This window comes from Curcuma longa, chromosome 17, assembly GCF_044706935.1.
Source record: "Curcuma longa cultivar G26 ecotype Majalengka, Jawa Barat chromosome 17, ITB_CL_G26_1.1, whole genome shotgun sequence".
NCBI lineage: Eukaryota > Viridiplantae > Streptophyta > Magnoliopsida > Zingiberales > Zingiberaceae > Curcuma > Curcuma longa.
Genome location: NC_133877.1, coordinates 1,366,531 through 1,389,011, shown reverse-complemented (window position 1 = coordinate 1,389,011; position 22,481 = coordinate 1,366,531). Strand labels below are relative to the sequence as shown.

Below are 22,481 nucleotides of genomic sequence, written 5' to 3'. Positions count from 1 at the left end.
CTCAAGCAGGTTAATCACGTTCACCGCACGAATCTAATGGCAGTATGGACGCTGTCGACGCCTTCCAACGGATTCCTTATCGGGTATAAGAATCCAGGTTTTGGCCAAAGCAGCCGCGTCGAGTGGCCAAACGGAAGATGAAGCTGGTGAAGAATCCTCTTCCACGCCGCCTCCTCCTCTTCCACCGCCGCCACGCCGCCTCCTCTTCCACCGCCGTCGATTGCGATGGTGGCGTAGGCACCCGGAGCGACGTGAAGCACCTCTTAACTGAGAAACCCTCCCCCAATGACTCACTTCGCCACCTTAACTACCAGCTCCGCTCCCTGCTCGGCTCCGCCTCTCCGGGCAGCCTCTCCGCCGCCTTGTCGATCCTCCGCGGCATGCTTTCCCCTGACTCCACTTCCCCGCCTGACGCCGCCACTCGGTCGATCGTTTTCTCGGGCCTGGCCAAGCGAAGCCAGCCCCTGAACGAGGAGTTCGTCGCCCTCCTCGTCAGGATGTGCAAGATGGGATTTTTCCCGCCCGACGCCTTCCTGTTCACTCAGCTCATCAACAAGCTGTGCCGCGGCGGCGCCACCTCCGGGGCCTGGGATTTCTTCCACGCCGTAAAGGATGCTGGCGGCTCCATCGAGGCCCCTGTGTGCAACGCCCTTTTGACCGGCCTCGCTTCAATTCGAGACTTCGCAAGGATGAATCTTCTTTTTTCGGAGATGAAAGGCTTGGGCGTTCGTCCCAGCGTAGTCACCTTCGGTATACTCATCAATCACCTCTGCAAATCCCGTCGCCTGGACGATGCACTGAAGGTGCTCGACGCAATGTCAAGCCCAGATTCGGGGGTGTCCCCTGACACAATCATTTTTAACACTCTCATCGATGGGCTCTGCAAGGCAGGAAGGCTTCAGGATGGTCTCTCCTTGCTTGATAGGATGAAATCAAGCCATGCTTGTGATCCTGACACTGTGACTTACAACTGCTTGATCGATGCCTTCTGCAAGGCTGCAGAGTTGGACATGGCCCATGAATTGCTTACCAGGATGGAGAAGGAAAGGGTGGCTGTCGATGTGGTTACGCTGAATACCTTTGTAAATGGAATGTGCAGGCATGGGATGATCGGAAGTGCCCTCGATTTCTTTCGAAAGAAAAAGGTCGAGTGGCCGGAAGTTAAAGGCAATGCTGTCACCTTTAGCACCCTGATTGGTGCTTTTCTTCATTCCAACAATGTAGGAAGGGCGACGGCGTTATTTGATGAGATGATCAAGGAAGGGATTTCCCCTGATTCTACGACATACTTCACTCTCATCTCTGGGTTGACTCAAGTTGGTAAACTGGATGATGCTTATTCGAATGTGTCGTTGATGAGAAAGAATGGTTTTCGAGTAGACATAAAGAGCTATAACACTTTGATCAGTGGGTTTTGCAAGAAGAAAAGGTTGGATAAGGCATTCGAGATACACGACGAAATGTGCAAGGCAGGGCTTAGGCCTGATATCTTCACATACAATACTTTGATAGATGCATTCTGCAAGGCTGGTGATTTTTTGAAGGCTGATAAATTCCTTGGCGAAATGGTCAATGATGGATGCAAACCGAATGTTGTCACTTATGGAACTCTGATCAATGGTTACTGCAAAGCTGGTGATCTTGACCAGGCCATGAAGATCTTCAGGAGCATGGATGTGTCAGTGGTGCCGGCCAATACTGTTATTTATAACATCCTCATTGATTCTTTTTGTAAGAATCAAAAAGTTGATGCCGCAATAGACCTCTTAGACGAGATGCAGAAACAAGATATATTGCCCAACGCCACGACCTACACCTCCATTTTCATGGGTCTTAAGGACCATAACATGTCTGATAAAGCCTTCGAGCTCATGGACAAGATGAGTTTTCAGGGATGCAAACCAAACTATGTGACAATGGATATTCTTACAGGATGGTTAACTGCGATCGGTGAGACAGAGAGACTGAGACTATTTGTGCAACATGCATCATCTTCTGATATTAACGCGGACAATCTTGATGTTTAATCTTATGCATGTTTCTTATTTGATGTTGAGTTGTACCATACGAGAACAAATGAGATGAGACATTTTTTAGTCACAGAGTTTATTATTCGTTGTGCATAAGCTTCTACTCAGTATGATTTCTGAAGCTCCTTTTCATAATTCAAACAATAACCTGTCACTGTGTTTCAGATCATTGCCTGAATTGAATCTGCAAAGAAAATTGGTTGGAAAATGGATTTAGTAACTCTTTTGTAGTTCTTTGTTGAACAAAATCTATGTATAATTGCACATTTTAATTTGTAATCTGAAACTATTTAGTTCCATAAGTGTTTACTTTTCTCATCCTAATCATTTTCAGCCCTAGAAGAAACACTGTGCATTCCCAAATTGGACGGTTCGGATTTGCACGCGATCGCGTGATGAACGGCCAGATTCAAGTCGCGCACAGTCGCGCATTTCTCCGTCGCGTATTGTATCAAACCTCTCTCTCTATATATATATATAGCTAAGGTGAATATCGATGTTGTTATTATTACTCGAAGTGAATGAGGTTAGACTCAATGCCCTCATTTTAATATTTTTTGCGCAAAAATTAAAATGACAATTTTGATTGTTTGAATAGTTAAAATGATAATTTTTTAAAAAAATAATCAAAAAGATATTCAATCATATTTTTTATATAACAAATATTATATATAAAATACTTTTAAATTAAAAAATATTTTATCACGTCCAAATCAATTGGACAATATTAAAAACATCATAGAATTAAAATTCATATAGTAGTGGCTGGTACAATATTATAAAAAAATGATCAATTGACTTTATCTTTTTTATTAATTCATATAAAAATTCTAATATATAAAAAAATGATCAATTGACTATTCTTCTGCAAAAAGGTATCCGCCACCTTGCGGCCCCACCTACGACCATCCGTGAGGAGGTAAATGAGGTTTGATTACGATGTTCAATTGCCTGGCTTTATCAAAACCCTTGCCCTCCAAAGGATGTCACTCACCTATGTTCAATTGACTATTCAATCTATCTTATTGTCAACCTACTAACTTTGAGGTTTTAATGTTCAATTCTATCTTTCAAAACGTTGGACTCTAAAGGATGTCACTAGTTCATTGTACTATATATATTTAATTATATATTCTGTTATCAGTGATTCTCAAAGTTCCTTTATGGTTTCTACCATGCCACATTCACGTTAAAAGAAAAAAAAATTCATACTCATTTTTCTACTATCAAAAAATCTGCCAATTGATCTCACTTATCTCTCTACTATCAAATATACTTTATATTATATATATATAATTGAAAAAAAAATATAATTATAATACATAAATTATAATAATATAACATAATATAATTAAATATATTATTTCATTGATCAAAACGGTAGCTTGCCCAGATAGCTCTTAATTTCTTTGGAGGTATTCTTAGGTGGAGCCTTGAAATATTTGTGATGGAGGATCCCCTTTATCATCTGACCAATTGACTATTGTATCCCCTCATTTTCAATAATTATGTCATGTAAAATAATATATATATACATATTATAGCCTTCAAGTTATCCTTGTATCAAAATCGCCCTACACCTTTGATCACCATCCATTGAGATTGGAGCACCCCAAATGCCTGTTTGACGTCCTTTTTTTAGCCTCCTGTCGTTCCTTAAACATTTTTCTCTTGGGATCCTAGGGGCATAGAAAACTCTTGACGGAAGTAGCTCATTTTCACTAGATCCTATAGGTTAGATAGTACTTTTTTTGTATATCATGCATTGTTAATTGTAAAATTAACCTCTATTGCAATTAAGATGTTGTTAAATAAAAGTGATTCATTAAGCACGTTGATATCATTATGTAACTTTGCAATCCCAAAAAAGTGTGTCAAATCTACAAGTATGCATATGTGGCTGCTTCAAGCACAATTTTCGGGACGTTATGATCTCCTCGAGTAAACTAACCTTTCCAAGTAACAGGGTAATTTTTTCATTGCTGATGCATACAATCAAACCCAACATGCCAAGGAAGTCGTGTCTCTACTCATGCATTTCAAGTAAGTGTTGAGTGTCAGCAAGACTTGGTCTACTCAAGTATTAGGCCTCAAAATCACACATCGATACAAGTTGAACAAGCATTCGATGACAGTTGTTTCAGCAACAGGTAGATAGTCATCGTAATGGTTGGTAGGGATACTATACGCCAATTGACGAATAATGACCATGCATTCTTGAAGTGGCGATAATTTTTTTTTCGATAGCATCAACCTTCAAATGATGAGAATATTTTTCTTCAGATACTAACTCGTCTTTATCCCTACTGGACATGTCTTTTTCCCTACCAAACATAGTGGTCGCCATAGCATCATTTCTCCTAAAATTATACATATAAATTAAGAAGCATTTTTCATTGCATGACATGTCATTTTTATAGTGCAATTCATGTCATTTTGATTTCTCACTCTACTAAACCTTTTGCTTTGGTCTTTGTTTAATTGCGTGCTCCTCAATTTGCTTTCTAGGAATTTAACATCGAGAAGTTACAACTTGTTGAAGCTGAGAAAAAGAAGATCAGAATATGAACGTAAAGAGAAGCATGTTGAAATTGGGAAGAAAATATAAAATACTTGTCCATTAATTTTCTTCTGCTTTATTTTTGTTAATTTTCTGACGAACGATCTTGTCATTTACCATTTTTCATACATTTTACTAATTTTCTAGCAAACATTTGGTTCATTGATGTTCAGTGGTCACTTCATTTTGTGAATTATTTCAAAATTAATGTTTACATATGACATAGCCAGCTTCATTAATTTTATGGTCATTAAGTATAGTTCATCCAGACAACTATGTTTGGGAATAATCTATGAGCTATTGTTGGTTAACGCCATACAAACTAATACAACTCTTCTATGAAGAACATATTATCATTGGAAAAGGGTAATAAATAGCACAATTTTCATTTGCATGTGAAGGCAATCACAACAATGCCACAATACTTATATATCTTGATTAGATAGTAACCTCATTAACTATGCACTTGATTCATCATCCTGACATCCTGATTTTTAATTCTTAATTACCTTAATTTTTCATAATGGGCTTCTCAATGCACGAAATTTCCACTAATACGGGGTTCTACGGAAGGATCTATTCCACACATTCTTATCTTGCTTTGCAAAAGATTATTTTCGAGACTCGAACTCGTGAACTCTAGATCACACGGCAACAACTTTCCACTGCTTTATTTTTTCAAATACCATAAAATTCAAAACTTGTACACAAATATTTTTTATTTTAGCATTTATTTATTTTATTGAAAATTGTATAGAAAGAAATTGTTTCTCTATGTCATGTTTTTATTTGTCAGATAGAAAATACACTGACTAGCTAAGAGCATAAAAATTAAACTAGATGTGTGAGTCATACTTTGTCTAAAACTAAAAAGGACAATGATTGAAAATATAATAAAAGCATAGAAACTAAATGTGTGAGTCATGCTCTGTCCAAAATTAAAAAGGACAATGATTGAAAATATAAATAATTAAAATTATGTAAATACATATATATTTGGATTAGAGAACCAAGAAATTAATATATAATATGGAATATAAATATATAAATTTCATAAGTTAATTTATGGAAAGACTATATATGTATATAACCTTTTTAGATTTTCACAAAGGATTGGGATTGGACTAACACTCGTCTATGATTAGTTCCACAAAGATTTTTACATCCATGGGGATTAGAAGTTGAATACGTTTATCATAATTAAGTGTTTTACCTATTATTGTTTAATAATCCCTTCTTTATACAATGGTTGTTAAATGGGATGGAAAGACTTTATTGTATTGCTTGTTGCAAAGAAGACTATTTTGTTGGACAACCATAAATCATAATCTTAAACATCTAATGTGGGTCTACATCCAACCACATAACTAATGACTTCAACATTTTCCTCTCAAATTGGAGCATAAATACGATGTCCAACTTCATATAGAAGCTAGAAAGGGATCTCCGGTGGGAAACTTCCGTGGGGCCGGACCGGTTACCCCTAGAGATAGTCAATGAGCATAACTGGGATTTATCATTTTTTAGAAAGGGATCTCAGCGAAGATTAAGACATCACTAAGGTTTAATATCTCGTGCGATGCTAGAGTTTGTCTCCAATATAATCATATCAATGTTATTTTGGTGTTTTGTCATGTCATGTCATGTCGTACTTGAGTTTTAGTATCTAATCAAAATGATACAATTGTAGTGCCAAATCATGAAAGGGGAGGCAATAGGCAAGGGTCATAGGATTGGTTGAGAGGATAACATATCAAGGTGCACAGTGAGCACAACAAAAAGATGACTAGCCAGTAGCCTGAATGAATGATAGACAACATAAACATTAGTTTTGCGGTGGCAAATGGAAAGGGATGAAGATTGTTGTTCATTGTGGCATTAGATAGATTAGTAAAGTTTGTCAAATCAAATTTTCAATCAGTACAAACCATCCTTCATATAATGTTTGAAATTAAAGGGCAAAATTTCCACTTATATCCAATAAATTACTAATTTCGGATACCTTTATGACACATGCAAGATTTTAAGGATATATGTGCAATTTTATCTATTATTCATTAAATACCATTTATTAGTGCATGCAATAAAGACATTAGTTAATAAATAGAAGGTGGTTAAAGAAAAGTTTAGTTGATGAATAAAGTAGTTAATTACTCAATATATCATTAACCTTTTGATTTTAATAAATACTATCAGCCATGTAGCAACCCCAAATAATTGGGATAAACATATCTTGACAAAATGATAATTCAATATTTATTATCATAAAATGGAAGAATTTGATAATATTTGCACATTAATCAAGACTGTGTTGGTTGTATGGTGTGAATGATTGAACATTTTGGATTTGTTTGATTGGATGGATGAATTCAAGAGTGGATGAATTGGCAATAGAATGAATCAATGAGAGGATGGATGCATACCAAAGTGATTGTGAAACATGTCCTCCTACTCACCTGGTTTGGGCGATTCAGGAAGATTTAAGACCAAGTCTACATTTCTTTTTTGCATTCATTTTAATCCATGCGTAAGTAAATAATTGGATGGTTCAAAAACAAAAGTGGTCCGGTCTATATCCCATCCATCTATTCACTTAAATGGACACTTGGTATCTTTACATGGTTGATAATATCAATTGTGCAATGTAAACAACAATAGTTAATCAAATTGTTTGCTCCTATTTTATGCATCGAATTAATTTGTCTGAGTGCAGTTGTAAAATACCAAAACATTAGGGTATTAGAAGGTTAATTGAGATTAATTGGATTTGATTGGGCTCAATTAAAGGGGTTAATTGGGCTGTCAATTAACTAGGCCCAATTAGGAATAAATGGGTTAAAGGCTAATGGTTAGGGTTTAGAACCATAACCCGTTAAGGAAAGATCCGATAAGAAATGCAACGGACGGCATCTTCTGACATCTTCTGATTCGACTCGGGCAATGGATGTTCTTACAAGATGATTTTTGAAGCTTCTTTAATAATTCAAGCAATAACCTGTCACTTTGTTTCAGATAATTGCCCGAATCTGCAAAGAAAATTGAGTGGAAATTGGATTTAGTAACTGTTTTGCAGTTCTTTGTTGCACAAAATCTATGTATAATTGCACATTTTAATTTGTAATATCAGATTGTTTACTTCCATAAGTGTTTCCTTTTCTCATCCTAATCATTTCCATCCTAATCAAGTTGCAGTTTTGCTGTGCTAGTGTAGAACAGTATTAGAATGAAGAGTTCGATTAGGACACTTCACTTCTACTTGGAAGTTAGATTTCGTGTGGATTTTCCTTTGAATACAAGTTCCATATTATAGCCTGATGTGGCGGAAGTGGACAGCTTATACATGGCAATCTAGGGACAGTCAAAAGTCAAGTTGAATTTTAAGTCAAAATCAACCCACTTCACTCAGAGTCACACTCGGCCATGCCCGACACTTTCACATCTCTGCCACAGCCAACACCCCTAGCACGGCCATGCCCAACACCTTCTCAACTCGGTCACGCCCGACACCTTTGCAACTCGACAGCTCCTGACACCTTAGCTCGGTCACGTCCTGATACCTTCGCAGCTCGACCGCACCCGACACCTCCCAGCTCGGACATGCCTGACACATTCGTAGCCTGGTCACGCTCGACACCTTTACAGTTCGGCCAATGTCAAATGTCATTGGATCTTATCATTAATCCTTGCGGTAATGGAGAATGGGGATACCACAATAAGTGGGAAATGTGGAGCGACGCGGAGCTCAAATAACTGCCCGTGGACCTACGTGGTGGCCCCATGCCCTGGATGTGTAGATCTTATTTCCTTGTTAACGATAATATAAAAGGAAGTCTTTTCCCATGGACATAGGTATGCACAAAAAGGGAACCACATTCTTCCTTGTACATTTTTCTCTTACCTTAAGAATCCCCTACTAACTTGGGTGTTAGTATGGTCTTGTCAAGGTTCGTCTTGATCTCATTCTAACCTCTGTTTACGAGTTCCTCAAGTTCGTGATCCTCCCCTTCGTCGGAATCTTTGGAGTTGTCACATTCACTCTTTTAAAAAAATAATTTAAAAGCATTGAAATGAAATTCGCTCTTTTTATTTTGAATATAAACACTTAATAACATTGATTCTCTTTTTTTTTCCATCATTCAAAATATGATACAATAATAACCAAATCTTATCTCACTAGGTGGAATCGACTATATAGATCATTCTATTCTATTAAACCATATCTCCTACTATTAGAGCTATAAATAAGTCAAACTGAGTTCAATTTTATGATTTTCAAATTTATTTGATAAGGTAATTAACTAAGTTGAGACTAAAATGAACTAAGCTATTGAAATGATCGTTTAAGTTTGGCTTTATTTCTTTTTCATGAGCTTGTGTTTAATTAAGTTTGACTTGAGCTTGGTTCATTTAGATGTTATTCAACTCTCAATTAAAACTTATTTGATTATTTAAAACTTTTACATTGTAAACTTGTTTGGTTGGTTATTAAATTTGATAATGCAAATTTATTTATTTTTTTGAAACTTTTTTTTTTGTTTATTTAGTACGTTGATAAAAGTTTTATTGATGGACATCGTTTACAAATATTGCTTGTGAATATTGTTCATGAATATTATGAACATTATTCACGAACATTAATGAATTGAATATATATGTGTTCATGCTTATTTGTTTAGTTTAATGAGTTGTTCAAGTTTGTTCATTTAATTTATCTTGTGTATATTGAATAAATATAAATAAGTTCTTACCAAATCAAATATCAAACTTATTCATGAATATTCGATTTATCTATAGCTCTGCCTATTATATCATTATTTATATTTAAATAATTTTTTAAATTATTTTATTATTGATAATCAAGTTTTTTTATCTTTCGATGTGTATATTTGTTATAGTTTCATATCATCTAACTGAAATATCTATTGATTATCTACGTAACTTATTTATGTTCAAAATAAGATCGATGGAAAATAAAGAGTTTAATAATGTAATTTGTTTGCTCTATATTTGACAAATCTATTTTTCTCTCATATTTGCTCCCGTTCTGTGTAAGCACAATATATTTGTCATTAGATAAACATTCACAAATCTTTCTCTCATGTTTCTCTCCTATTGCTCTTTGAGAACATTTGTCATCAAATTTCTAAGGAAGTGTCTCTACGGTGCTTCTTAATTTACATTCTCTTTGGCTTATTTACAATAGATGGCTTCTCTATCAATGTATAAAATAACGATTTCCATCATTTGAATACTTTTCGAATGTCTTATTTGAGTAGATGACTATGAAATCTATCTTATAATATTTTTTTTCATGATTGAGCCGACAATTACTAGGGTTTCTTTGTTGTGATTTACTCAGTGACCTTATTCCTTAAGAAAGATGAAATAAATAAGTTGGTAGTTCTTTTGTACGGTTGCACTTACATATAAAAAATGCTCTAGTACAAGGCAGAGGGAGATGTTAGCCTACTTCAACAATAGTGGAATGCACTACTTCAACGGTTTCACACGATTGATTTCACGATCAATTGTGAGGAAGTAAATAGAAAAGTTGCAATTGGCTATGACGGAGAAGGGTATTATCTCGATTTCGTCGAGATTCGAACCCTTACTCTCTTCTGCACCTCTGCTCCATCATAATCAACTCAGCTATGTCGCGAGGGCAAATGTTAACCTACTTAAACTTTAACCCAAAGGCTCATTTAATTATATATATATATATATATATATATATATATATCAACTCAAAGGCTAGGTATCACATATGTTTATTTAAGTTTGGTTTAAGAGAAATAAGAAAAAAATTTAAGTAAGAAAATTAAAATTTCTCCTACATTAAATACTATATATATATTTTAATTATATATTCGGATGAGTTTTTAAGAAATATATTTTTAATTATCCTTTGTGTAGATCCACGGAGTTCATCTTATTCACTTAGTTAATCACGTTCAATGCACGTATCTAAGGGCAGTATGGACGCTGACGATGCTTTTAAGGGTATAAGAATCGAGGTTTTTGCCAACGCAGCCGCGTCGAGTGGACAAATGGAATATGAAGCTAGTGAAGAATCCGTGTTTGCGTTTGACGGCTCTCCGCCGCCTCCACGCCTCCTCCTCTTCCACCGCCGCCGCTCCCACCGACGTTGATTGCGATGGTGGCGTAGGCACCCAGAGCGACGTGAAGCACCTCTTAACTGAGAAACCCTCTAGCAATGCCTCACTCCACCAATTTAACTACCGACTCCGTTCCCTGCTCGGCTCCGCCTCTCCCGGCTGCCTCTCCGCCGCTTTGTCGATCCTTCGCGGCATGCTTTCCCCCGACTCCACTTCCCCGCCTGACGCCGCCACTCGGTCGATCGTTTTCTCCGGCCTGGCCAAGCGAAGCCAGCCCCTGAACGAGGAGTCCCTCGCCCTCCTCGTCAAGATGGCCAAGATGGGATTTTTCCCGCCCGACGCCGTCGTTTTCACTCAGCTCATCAACAAGCTGTGCCGCGGCGGCGCCATCTCTGGGGCCTGGGATTTCTTCCACGCAGTAAAGGATGCTGGCGGCTCCATCGAGGCCCCTGTGTGCAACGCCCTTTTGACTGGCCTCGCTGCAATTCGAGACTTCGCAAGGATGAATCTTATTGTTTTGGAGATGAAAGGCTTGGGCGTGCGCCCCAGCGTAGTCACCTTCGGTATACTCATCCATCACCTCTGCAAATCCCGTCGCCTCGACGATGCACTGAACGTGCTCGACGCAATGTCAAGCCCAGATTTGGGGGTGCCCCCTGACACAATCATTTTTAGCATTCTCATCGATGGGCTCTGCAAGGCAGGAAGGCTTCAGGATGGTCTCTCCTTGCTTGATAGGATGAAATCAAGCCATGCTTGTGCTCCTAACAGTGTGACTTACACCAGCTTGATTGATGCCTTCTGCAAGGCCGCAGAGTTGGACATGGCTCATGAATTGCTTACCCGGATGGAGAAGGAAAGGGTGGCTGTCGATGTGTTTACACTGAACGCCTTTGTAAATGGAATGTGTAGGCATGGGATGATCGGAAGTGCCCTCGATTTCTTTAAAAAGAAAAAGGTCGAGTGGCCGGAAGTTAAAGCCAATGTTGTCACCTATAGCACCCTGATTGGTGCTTTTCTTCATTCCAACAATGTAGGAAGGGCGACGGCATTGTTTGATGAGATGATCAAGGAAGGGGTTTCCCCTGATTCTATGACATACTTCACTCTCATCTCTGGGTTGACTCAAATTGGTAAACTGGATGATGCGTATTCGATCGTGTCGTTGATGAAAAAGAATGGCTTTCGAGTAGACATAAAGAGCTATAACACTTTGATCAGTGGGTTTTGCAAGAAGAAGAGGTTGGATAAGGCATTCGAGATACACGACGAAATGTGCAAGGCAGGGCTTAAACCTGATATCTTCACGTACAATACTTTGATCGATGCTTTCTGCAAGGCTGGTGATTTTTCAAAGGCTGATAAATTCCTCAGCGAAATGGTCGATGATGGATGCAAACCTGATGTCGTCACTTATGGAACTCTGATCAATGGTTACTGCAAAGCTGGTGATCTTGACCAGGCCATGAAGATCTTCAGGAGCATGGATGTGTCAGTGGTGCCGGCCGACATTGTTATTTATAACATCCTCATTGATTCTTATTGTAAGAATCAAAAAGTTGATGCCGCAATAGACCTCTTCGACGAGATGCAGGAACAAGATATATTGCCCGACGTCATGACCTACACCTCCATTTTCAAGGGTCTTAAGGACCATAACATGTCTCATAAAGCCTTCGAGCTTATGGACAAGATGAGTTCGCAGAGATGCAAACCAAACTATGTGACAATGCATGTTCTTACAGGATGGTTAACTGCGATTGGTGAGACTGAGAGACTGAGACTATTTATGCAACGGACGGCATCTTCTGACATCTTCTGATATCGACTCGGGCAATGGATGTTCTTACAAGATGATTTCTGAAGCTCCTTTAATAATTCAAGCAATAACCTGTCACTATGTTTCAGATAATTGCCTGAATTTGCAAAGAAAATTGGGTGGAAATTGGATTTATAACTGTTTTGCAGTTCTTTGTTGCACAAAATCTATGTATAATTGCCCATTTTAATTTATTATTTCAAATTGTTTACTTCCATAAGTGTTTCCTTTTCTCATCCTAATCATTTCCATCCTAATCAAGTTGCAGTTTTGCTGTGGTACTGTAGAACAGTATTAGAATGAAGAGTTCGATTAGGACACTTCACATCTACCTGGATTTTGTGTGGATTTTCCTTTGAATACAAGCTCCATATTATAGCCTGATGTGGCGGAAGTGGACAGCTTACACATGGCGATCTAGGGGCACTTAAAAGTAAAAGTTAAGTTTTAAGTCAAAGTCAACCCAGAGTCACACTCCACGCATCTTGCCTCGGCCAACACTCTTAGCTTGGCCATGCCGAACACCTTTTCAACTTGACCATATCCGACACCTTCGCAACTCGGCAGCACCTGACAGCTTAGCTCGGCCATGCCTTGATACCTTCACAGCTCGACCACACTCGACACCTCCCAGCTCGGACATGCCAGACACATTCGTAGCCCGGTCATGCTCGACACACAGTGCGGCCCATGTCAAATGTCACCGGATCTTTTTTTTTTTTTTTTTTTGATTTACAAAGGGAAATAGCACCAACTAGTCCCCTTGGCTGACCGGCCCTGCCCCACGGCCTTCAACGAGAGTCCCCACCGGCCAGCGAGGGTAAATCAGGAGGATTCACTGGCACCGACATATTACCAAATTGGGATCCACATGCCCGACTAGCACAGCCGACTGCCACGCCCCAGGCATTAAACCCAGTGAGACGCATCCCGGGAATCGAACCGCCCTATGGAGAGGGAATGCCATGCCACGCCCCTGGACCGGATCCTGCAGTAATATAATGGCAATACCGCAATAAGTGGGAAATGTTGCCAATGGACCTACGTGGTGGCCCCATGACCTGGATGTATAGATCATATTTCCTTAAAAAAAAAATGATAATCCCAACTAGTCCTGGGGTGATCGGTTCGGTTCCACGGAAAGGCCAACAAATCGGGAAGCGCACGCAGCAGTCAACCCAGACGTCTAGCATCCTTTGGTTGCGTTCCCCAATTGGAAGAACATTCCTGTAAATACGCCGTAGTTGGGGATCGAACCGGTGCTTGGGAGACAACCTGAATGTCCTACCGCGGCACCATTGCCCTGGGGACCATATTTCCTTGTTAACGATAATATGAAAGGAAGCCTTTTCCTGCGGACATAGGTATATGCAAAAAGGGAACCACATTCATCCTTCTACATTTTTCTCTTATCTTAAAAATCCCCTACTTGGGTGTTAGTATGGTCTTGTAAAGGTCTGTCTTGATCTCATTCTAATCTCTGTTTATGAGTTCCTCAAGTTCGCGATCCTCCCGTTTGTCGGAATCTCTAGAGTCATCACATTCACTCTTTTAAAAAAATAATTTAAAAGCATTAAAATGAAATTCACTCTTTTATTTTGAATATAAACACTTAATAATATTGCTTCTTTCTTTTTCCATCATTTAAAATATAATACAACAACAACAAAACTTTATCCCACTAGGTGGGATCGATTATATAGATCCTTCTACTCTATTAAACTATATCTCCTACTATTAGAGCTATAAACAAGTCAAACTGAGTTAAATTTTATGATGTTCAAACTTATTTGATAAGGTAATTAACTAAGTTGAGATTAAAATGAACTAAGCTGTTGAAATGATCGTTCAAATTTCGCTTTGTTTCTCAAGTTTCAATTTATTTCTTTTTTATGATCTTGAGTTTAATTAAGTTTTACTTAAGATTGGTTCATTTAGATATTATGGAACTCTCAATTCAAGATTATTTGATTATTTAAAATTTTTACATTTTAAACTTATTTAGTTGGTTATTGAACTTGATAATGCAAATTTATTTGTTCTTTTTGAAACTTTGTTTTGTTTATTTAGCATGTTGATAAAAGTTTTATTGATGGACATAGTTTACAAATATTACTTACGAATATTATTCATGAACTGAACATTTATCTGTTCATACTTATTTGTTTAGTTTAATGAGTTGTTCGAGTTTGTTGATTTAATTTATCTTATGTATATTGAATAAATATAAACAAGTTCTTACCAAACCAAATACCAAACTTATTTATGAATATTTCGGTTCATTTATAGCCTTATCTACAATATCATCATTTATATTTAAATAAATTTTATATTATTTTATTATTACTTTTTTTTATCTTCCTTCTTTTTATTGTTATAATTTACATTATTTAACTGAAGCATTTATTGATCGTCTACCTAACTTATTTATATTCAAAATAAGATAGATAGAAAATAAAGAATTTGATAGTATAATTTATTTGCTCTATATTTGGCAAAACTATTTTTCTCTCATACTTTTGCTTCCGTTCTGTCTAAGCGCAATATATTTGTCATCGAATAAACATTCACAAAATTTTCTCTCATGTGTCTCTCCGATTGTTTTTTGAGAATATTTGTCGTCAAATTTCTAATAGTTGAGTTGTCTCTGTTGATTGTAGATAAAGAAGTGTCTCTACGGTGCTTCTTAATTTACGTTCCCTTTGGCTTAATTACGTACAATAGATGGCTTCTCTGATGTCTAAACTAACGATCTCCGTCTTGAGTCGAATACTTTTTAAATGTCTTATTTGACTAGATGACTATGAAATCGGTCTTATAATATTTCATATTGTGATTGAGTTGACAATTATTGTGATTTACTCGGTGATCAAATTCCTTATGAAAGAGGAAATAAATAAGTTGTTAGTTCATTTGTACAGTTGCACTTACATATAAAAAATGCTCTAGTATAAGGTTAGGAAGATGTTAGCCTACTGTAATCAAAAGTAGAATCTGTCACTCCAGTGGTCTTATGATCATCTATGAGAAGGTAAATCGAGAAATTGAAATTGATCACGAAGGCATTATTTCAACTTCGCCGAGATTCAACATTTATCCACTTCAGTAATTCCATTCCATCGTAACCAATTCAATTATATCCCGAGAGCATATGTTAGCCTACTTGAACTTTAGCTCTATGTAATTATTCATTAGATCAGTTGTAAACCGTCAAATCAAATTCCGATTAACTCGGGGTTCTAAATCCTCAAATGAAATCAGTATCACATATGTTTATTCAAGTTTGGTTTTAGAGAAATAAGAAAAAAAAATTTTAAGTAAAAAAATTAAAATTTCTCCTACATTGTAGGTACTATTTTTAATTATATATTCGTGATGGAGATGAATTGGAGTTCGCAAGAAATATATTTTTAATTATCCTTTGGCAGTGTAGATCCACGGAGTTAATCATATTCCCCTACCCGAACTGGTTAATCACGTTCACTGCACGAATCTAATGGCAGTATGGACGCTGACGCCGCCACTCGCCTCCTTTTAAGGGCAGTATGGACGTTTTTGCCAACGCAGCCGCGTCGAATGGCCATTGGAAGATGAAGCTAATGAAGAATCAGTTTGCGTTTGACGGTTCTCCGCCGCATCCACGCCTCTTCGTCTTCCACCGCCTCTGCTCCCACCGACGGCGATTGCGATGGTGGCGTAGGCACTGGGAGCGACGTGAAGTGCACAGGGCTTAGGCCTGATATCTTCACATACAATACTTTGATTGATGCTTTCTGCAAGGCTGGTGATTTTTCTAAGGCTGATAAATTCCTCCTCGAAATGGTCAATGATGGATGCAAACCTGATGTCGTCACTTATGGAACTGCAACGGACGGCATCTTCTGACATCTTCTGATTCGACTCGGGCAATGGATGTTCTTACAAGATGATTTTTGAAGCTTCTTTAATAATTCAAGCAATAACCTGTCACTTTGTTTCAGATAATTGCCCGAATCTGCAAAGAAAATTGGGTGGAAATTGGATTTGGTAACTGTTTTGCAGTTCTTTGTTGCACAAAATCTATGTATAATTGCCCATTTTAATTTATTATTTCAAATTGTTTACTTCCATAAGTGTTTCCTTTTCTCATCCTAATCATTTCCATCCTAATCAAGTTGCAGTTTTGCTGTGGTACTGTAGAACAGTATTAGAATGAAGAGTTCGATTAGGACACTTCACATCTACCTGGATTTTGTGTGGATTTTCCTTTGAATACAAGTTTCATATTATAGCCTGATGTGGCGGAAGTGGACAGCTTACACATGGCGATCTAGGGCAGTCAAAAGTCAAGTTGAGTTTTAAGTCAAAGTCAACCCACTTCACTCAGAGTCATACTCGGCCATGCCCGACACTTTCTCATCTAGGCCACAGCCAACAACCCAGCTCGGTCATGCCCAACACCTTCTCAACTCGGCCACGCCCGACACCTTTGCAACTCGGCAGCACCTGACACCTTAGCTCGATTACGCCCTGATACCTTCGCAGCTCGACCACATCCGACACCTCCCAGCTCGGACATGCCTGACACATTCGTAGCTCGGTCACACTCGACACCTTTACAATTCGGCCCATGCCAAATGTCACCGGATCCTGTCATTAATCCTTGCAATAATGGAGAATGGGGATGCCACAATAAGTGGAAAATGTGGAGTGACACAGAGCTCAAATAATTGCCCGTGGACCTACATGGTGACCCCAAGATCTGGATGTGTAGATCTTATTTCCTTGTTAATGATAATATAAAAGGAAATCTTTTCCCACGGATATAGGTATGCACAAAATGGGAATCACATTCTTCCTTGTACATTTTTCTCTTACCTTGAGAATCTCCTGTTAACTTGGGTGTCAGTGTGGTCTTGTCAAGGTTCGTCTTGGCCTCATTCTAATCTCTGTTTACGAGTTCCTCAAGTTCATGATCCTTCCCTTCGTCGGAATCTCTGGAGTCGTCACATTCACTCTTTTAAAAAGATAATTTAAAAGCATTGAAATGAAATTCGTTCTTTTATTTTGAATATAAATACTTAATAACATTGCTTCTCTTTTTTCCCATCATTCAAAATATGATATAACAACAATCAAATTTTATCCCACTAGGTGGGATCGACTATATAAATTATTTTATTCCATTAAACTATATCTGCTACTATTAGAGCTATAAACAAGTCAAACTGAGTTAAATTTTATGGTGTTCAAATTTATTTGATAAGGTAATTAACTAAACTTAGACTAAAATGAACTAAGCCATTGAAATGATCATTCAAGTTTGACTTTGCTTCTTTTTTATGAGTTTGAGCTTAATTCAAGTTTGATTTGAGATTGGTTCGTTTATATATTATCAAATTCTTAATTCAAGCTTATTTGATTATTTAAAATTTTTACATTTTAAAGTTGTTTGATTGGTTATTTAGCTTGATAATACAAACTTATTTGTTCTTTATGAAACTTTATTTTATTTATTTAGCATATTAATAAAAATTTTATTGATGGATATAGTTTATAAATATTGCTTGTGAATATTGTTCATGGACATTATTCATGAATATTGTTTATGAATATTAATAAACTAAATATATATGTATTCATGCTTATTTATTTAGTTTAATGAGTTGTTCAAGTTTGTTCATTTAATTTATCTTATGTATATTGAATAAATATAAACAAGTTCTTACCAAGTCAAATACTAAATTTATTCACGAACATTCAATTCATTTATAGTCCTGTCTACTATATCATAATTTATATTTAAATAAATTTTATATTATTTTATTATTATTAATCAAGTTTTTTTTCTCTTTTTTTCTTATTTGATGTATATATTTGTTATAATTTCACATCATTTAACTGGAACATCTATTGATTGTCTACCTAACTTATTTCTATTCAAAATAAGATTGACAGAAAATAAAGAGTTTGATAATGTAATTTATTTGCTCTATATTTGGCAAAACTATTTTTCTCTCATACTTGCTTCCATTCTGTGTAAGCACAATATATTTGTCATCAGATAAACATTCACAAATCTCTCTCATGCGTCTCTCCAATTGCTCTTTGAGAACATTTGTCATCAAATTTCTAATAGTTGAGTTGTCTCTGTTGATTGCAGATAAGGAAGTGTCTCTACGGTGCTTCTTAATTTACGTTCCCTTTGGCTTAATTACAATAGATGGCTTCTCTGATGTCTAAAATAACGATCTCCGTCTTGATTCGAATACTTTTCGAATGTCTTATTTGACTAGATGACTATGAAATCGGTCTTATAATATTTCATATCTTATTTGTACATATCGTGATTGAGCTGACAATTATTGTGATTTACTCGGTGATCAAATTCCTTATGAAAGATGAAATAAATAAGTTGTTAGTTCATTCGTACGGTTGCACTTACATATAAAAAATGCTCTAGTATAAGGTTGAGGGAGATGTTAGCCTACTTTAATCAAAGGTAGAATCTGTCACTCCAACAATCCTATGATCATCTATCTGTAAAGAAGTAAATCGAGAAATTATAATTGATCACGACAGAGGAGGCATTATTTCACTTCATCGAGATTTTACCCTTACCCACTTCAGCAATTCTATTCCGTCATAACCAACTCAATTATATCCTGAGAGTAGATGCTAGCCTACTTTTCTTCTGCAAAAGATGAAATCCGCTATCCAACGGTCCCACACGTCGGTAACCAAGGTAAATCAAGAAACTGTAATTAATCTCGACGAAAAAGGTGCATAGATATTAGCCTACTTGAATTTTAGCTCGGAAGTTCATTTAATTTTTATTTTTTCATATATGTAATTATTCATTAGATCAGTTGTAAACCGTCAAATCAAATTCCGATTAACTCTCAAATGAAATCAGTATCACATATGTTTATTTAAGTTTGGTTTTAGAGAAATAAGAAAAAAAGTTTTAAGTAAAAAAATTAAAATTTCTCCTACATTGTAGGTACTATATATTTATTTTAATTATATATTCGGTTATCAAATGATGGAGATGAATTGGAGTTCGCAAGAAATATATTTTTAATTATCCTTTGTGTAGATCCACGGAGTTAATCATATTCCCCTACCCAAACTGGTTAATCACGTTCACTGCACGAATCTAATGGCAGTATGGACGCCGACGACGCCTCCCAACGGATTCCCTTTAACAGTTTGTTTGGGAGGAGGTGTAAGGAAGGAGAAAGAAAATTTTTATCTTTATTTGAGATGGAGTGAGTTAAGGAAAGGAAGAGGAGAGAAGGGAGGGTAAGTTTTCAAATTATTATATATAATTCCTTACATCTCAAATCGGAGTGTAAGAAAGGAGAAGAAAATTAAACTTATAAAATATTTATTTCAATTATATCTTTATATTAAAATAATTCATCTATTAGATTTTTTTCATCGTCGCTCCTCATCATATAACGCAATCATCACAAGATTTCATCGCTCGCACTCTTCGACGTCAACCTTCATCGTAAATTTCTACACATGTATGATTCAAGAGAATATATTTTTATAAAAAGGTATAAGAATCGAGGTTTTTGCCAACGCAGCCGCGTCGAGTGGCCAAATGGAAGATGAAGCTAGTGAATAATCCGTGTTTGCGTTTGACGGCTCTCCGCCGCCTCCACGCCTCCTCCTCTTCCACCGCCGCCGCTCCCACCGACGTCGATTGCGATGGTGGCGTAGGCACCCGGAGCGACGTGAAGCACCTCTTAACTGAGAAACCCTCTAGCAATGCCTCACTTCGCCAATTTAACTACCGACTCCGTTCCCTGCTCGGCTCCGCCTCTCCCGGCCGCCTCTCCGCCGCTTTGTCGATCCTTCGCGGCATGCTTTCCCCCGACTCCACTTCCCCGCCTGACGCCGCCACTCGGTCGATCGTTTTCTCCGGCCTGGCCAAGCGAAGCCAGCCCCTGAACGAGGAGTCCCTCGCCCTCCTCGTCAAGATGGCCAAGATGGGATTTTTCCCGCCCGACGCCGTCCTTTTCACTCAGCTCATCAACAAGCTGTGCCGCGGCGGCGCCACCTCCGGGGCCTGGGATTTCTTCCACGCGGTGAAGGATGCTGGCGGCTCCATCGAGGCCCCTGTGTGCAACGCCCTCTTGACTGGCCTCGCTGCAATTCGAGACTTCGCAAGGATGAATCTTATGTTTTCGGAGATGAAAGGCTTGGGCGTGCGCCCCGACGTAGTCACCTTCGGTATACTCATCCATCACCTCTGCAAATCCCGTCGCCTCGACGATGCACTGAACGTGCTCGACGCAATGTCAAGCCCAGATTTGGGGGTGCCCCCTAACACAATCATTTTTAGCATTCTCATCGATGGGCTCTGCAAGGCAGGAAGGCTTCAGGATGGTCTCTCCTTGCTTGATAGGATGAAATCAAGCCATGCTTGTGATCCTAACATTGTGACTTACACCAGCTTGATTGATGCCTTCTGCAAGGCTGCAGAGTTGGACATGGCTCATGAATTGCTTACCCGGATGGAGAAGGAAAGGGTGGCTGTCAATGTGGTTACGCTGAACACCTTTGTAAATGGAATGTGCAGGCATGGGATGATTGGAAGTGCTGTCGATTTTGTTCAAAAAAAAAGGTCGAGTGGCCGGAAGTTAAAGGCAATGCTACCACCTATAACATCCTGATTGGTGCTTTTCTTCATTCCAACAATGTAGGAAGGGCGACGGCATTATTTGATGAGATGATCAAGGAAGGGGTTTCCCCTGATTCTACTACATACTTCACTCTCTTCTATGGGTTGACTCAGATTGGTAAACTGGATGATGCTTATTCGATTGTGTCGGTGATGAGAAAGAATGGTTTTCGAGTAGACATAAAGAGCTATAACACTTTGATCAGTGGGTTTTGCAAGAAGAAGAGGTTGGATAAGGCATTCGAGTTACACGACGAAATGTGCAATGCAGGGCTTAGGCCTGATATCTTCACATACAATACTTTGATTGATGCTTTCTGCAAGGCTGGTGATTTTTCGAAGGCTGATAAATTCCTCTGCGAAATGGTCAATGATGGATGCAAACCTGATGTTGTCACTTATGGAACTCTGATCAATGGTTACTGCAAAGTTGGTGATCTTGACCAGGCCATGAAGATCTTCAGGAGCATGGATGTGTCAGTGGTGCCGGCCAACACTGTTATTTATAGCATCCTCATTGATTCTTATTGTAAGAATCAAAAAGTTGATGCCGCAATAGACCTCTTCGACGAGATGCAGAAACAAGATATATTGCCCGACGTCATGACCTACACCTCCATTTTCAAGGGTCTTAAGGACCATAACATGTCTGATAAAGCCTTCGAGCTTATGGACAAGATGAGTTCGCAGGGATGCAAACCAAACTATGTGACAATGCATGTTCTTACAGGATGGTTAACTGCGATCGGTGAGACAGAGAGACTGAGACTATTTATGCAACGGACGGCATCTTCTGACATCTTCTGATATCGACTCGGGCAATGGATGTTCTTACAAGATGATTTCTGAAGCTTCTTTCATAATTCAAGCAATAACCTGTCACTATGTTTCAGATAATTATCTGCAAAAAAAATTGGGTGGAAATTGGATTAAGTAACTCTTTTGCAGTTTTTTGTTGCACAAAATCTATGTATAATTGCACATTTTAATTTGTAATCTAAAATTGTTTACTTGTTTCCATCCTATCATCTTTCATCTCGGGCATTCCTTTCTTGCTTCTCTAGGGCCTTCTTTTCCTTTCTTTCACCCTATCCTCAACAATATTCAACATAGACAACGCTAAATCTATCATGGTCAAATCGATATGCTAAATCTATAGTAATCTAGCTTGGCTAGGTAAATCGTAGTTACTATAATATGAATTTTTTATCTCGTGAATGAAAATTGTTTGTATCATTTTATAGGAGTTTGTGGGGTGGGACGACCCTTTGATTTGGAAATA

At 37.8% G+C, this 22,481-nt stretch overlaps 1 protein-coding gene across 1 annotated transcript; it reads left to right on the top strand.

The window, feature by feature from the left end:
- Nucleotides 1–133: 133 nt before the first annotated feature.
- Nucleotides 134–22,136, top strand: LOC141811463 (uncharacterized). The gene is given in 5 exon segments (XM_074699494.1): nt 134–995; nt 11,407–12,525; nt 20,100–21,126; nt 21,129–21,994; nt 21,996–22,136. Coding segments are annotated over 5 exon segments (4,011 nt in total). The 5' UTR covers nt 134–137.
- Nucleotides 22,137–22,481: the final 345 nt, after the last annotated feature.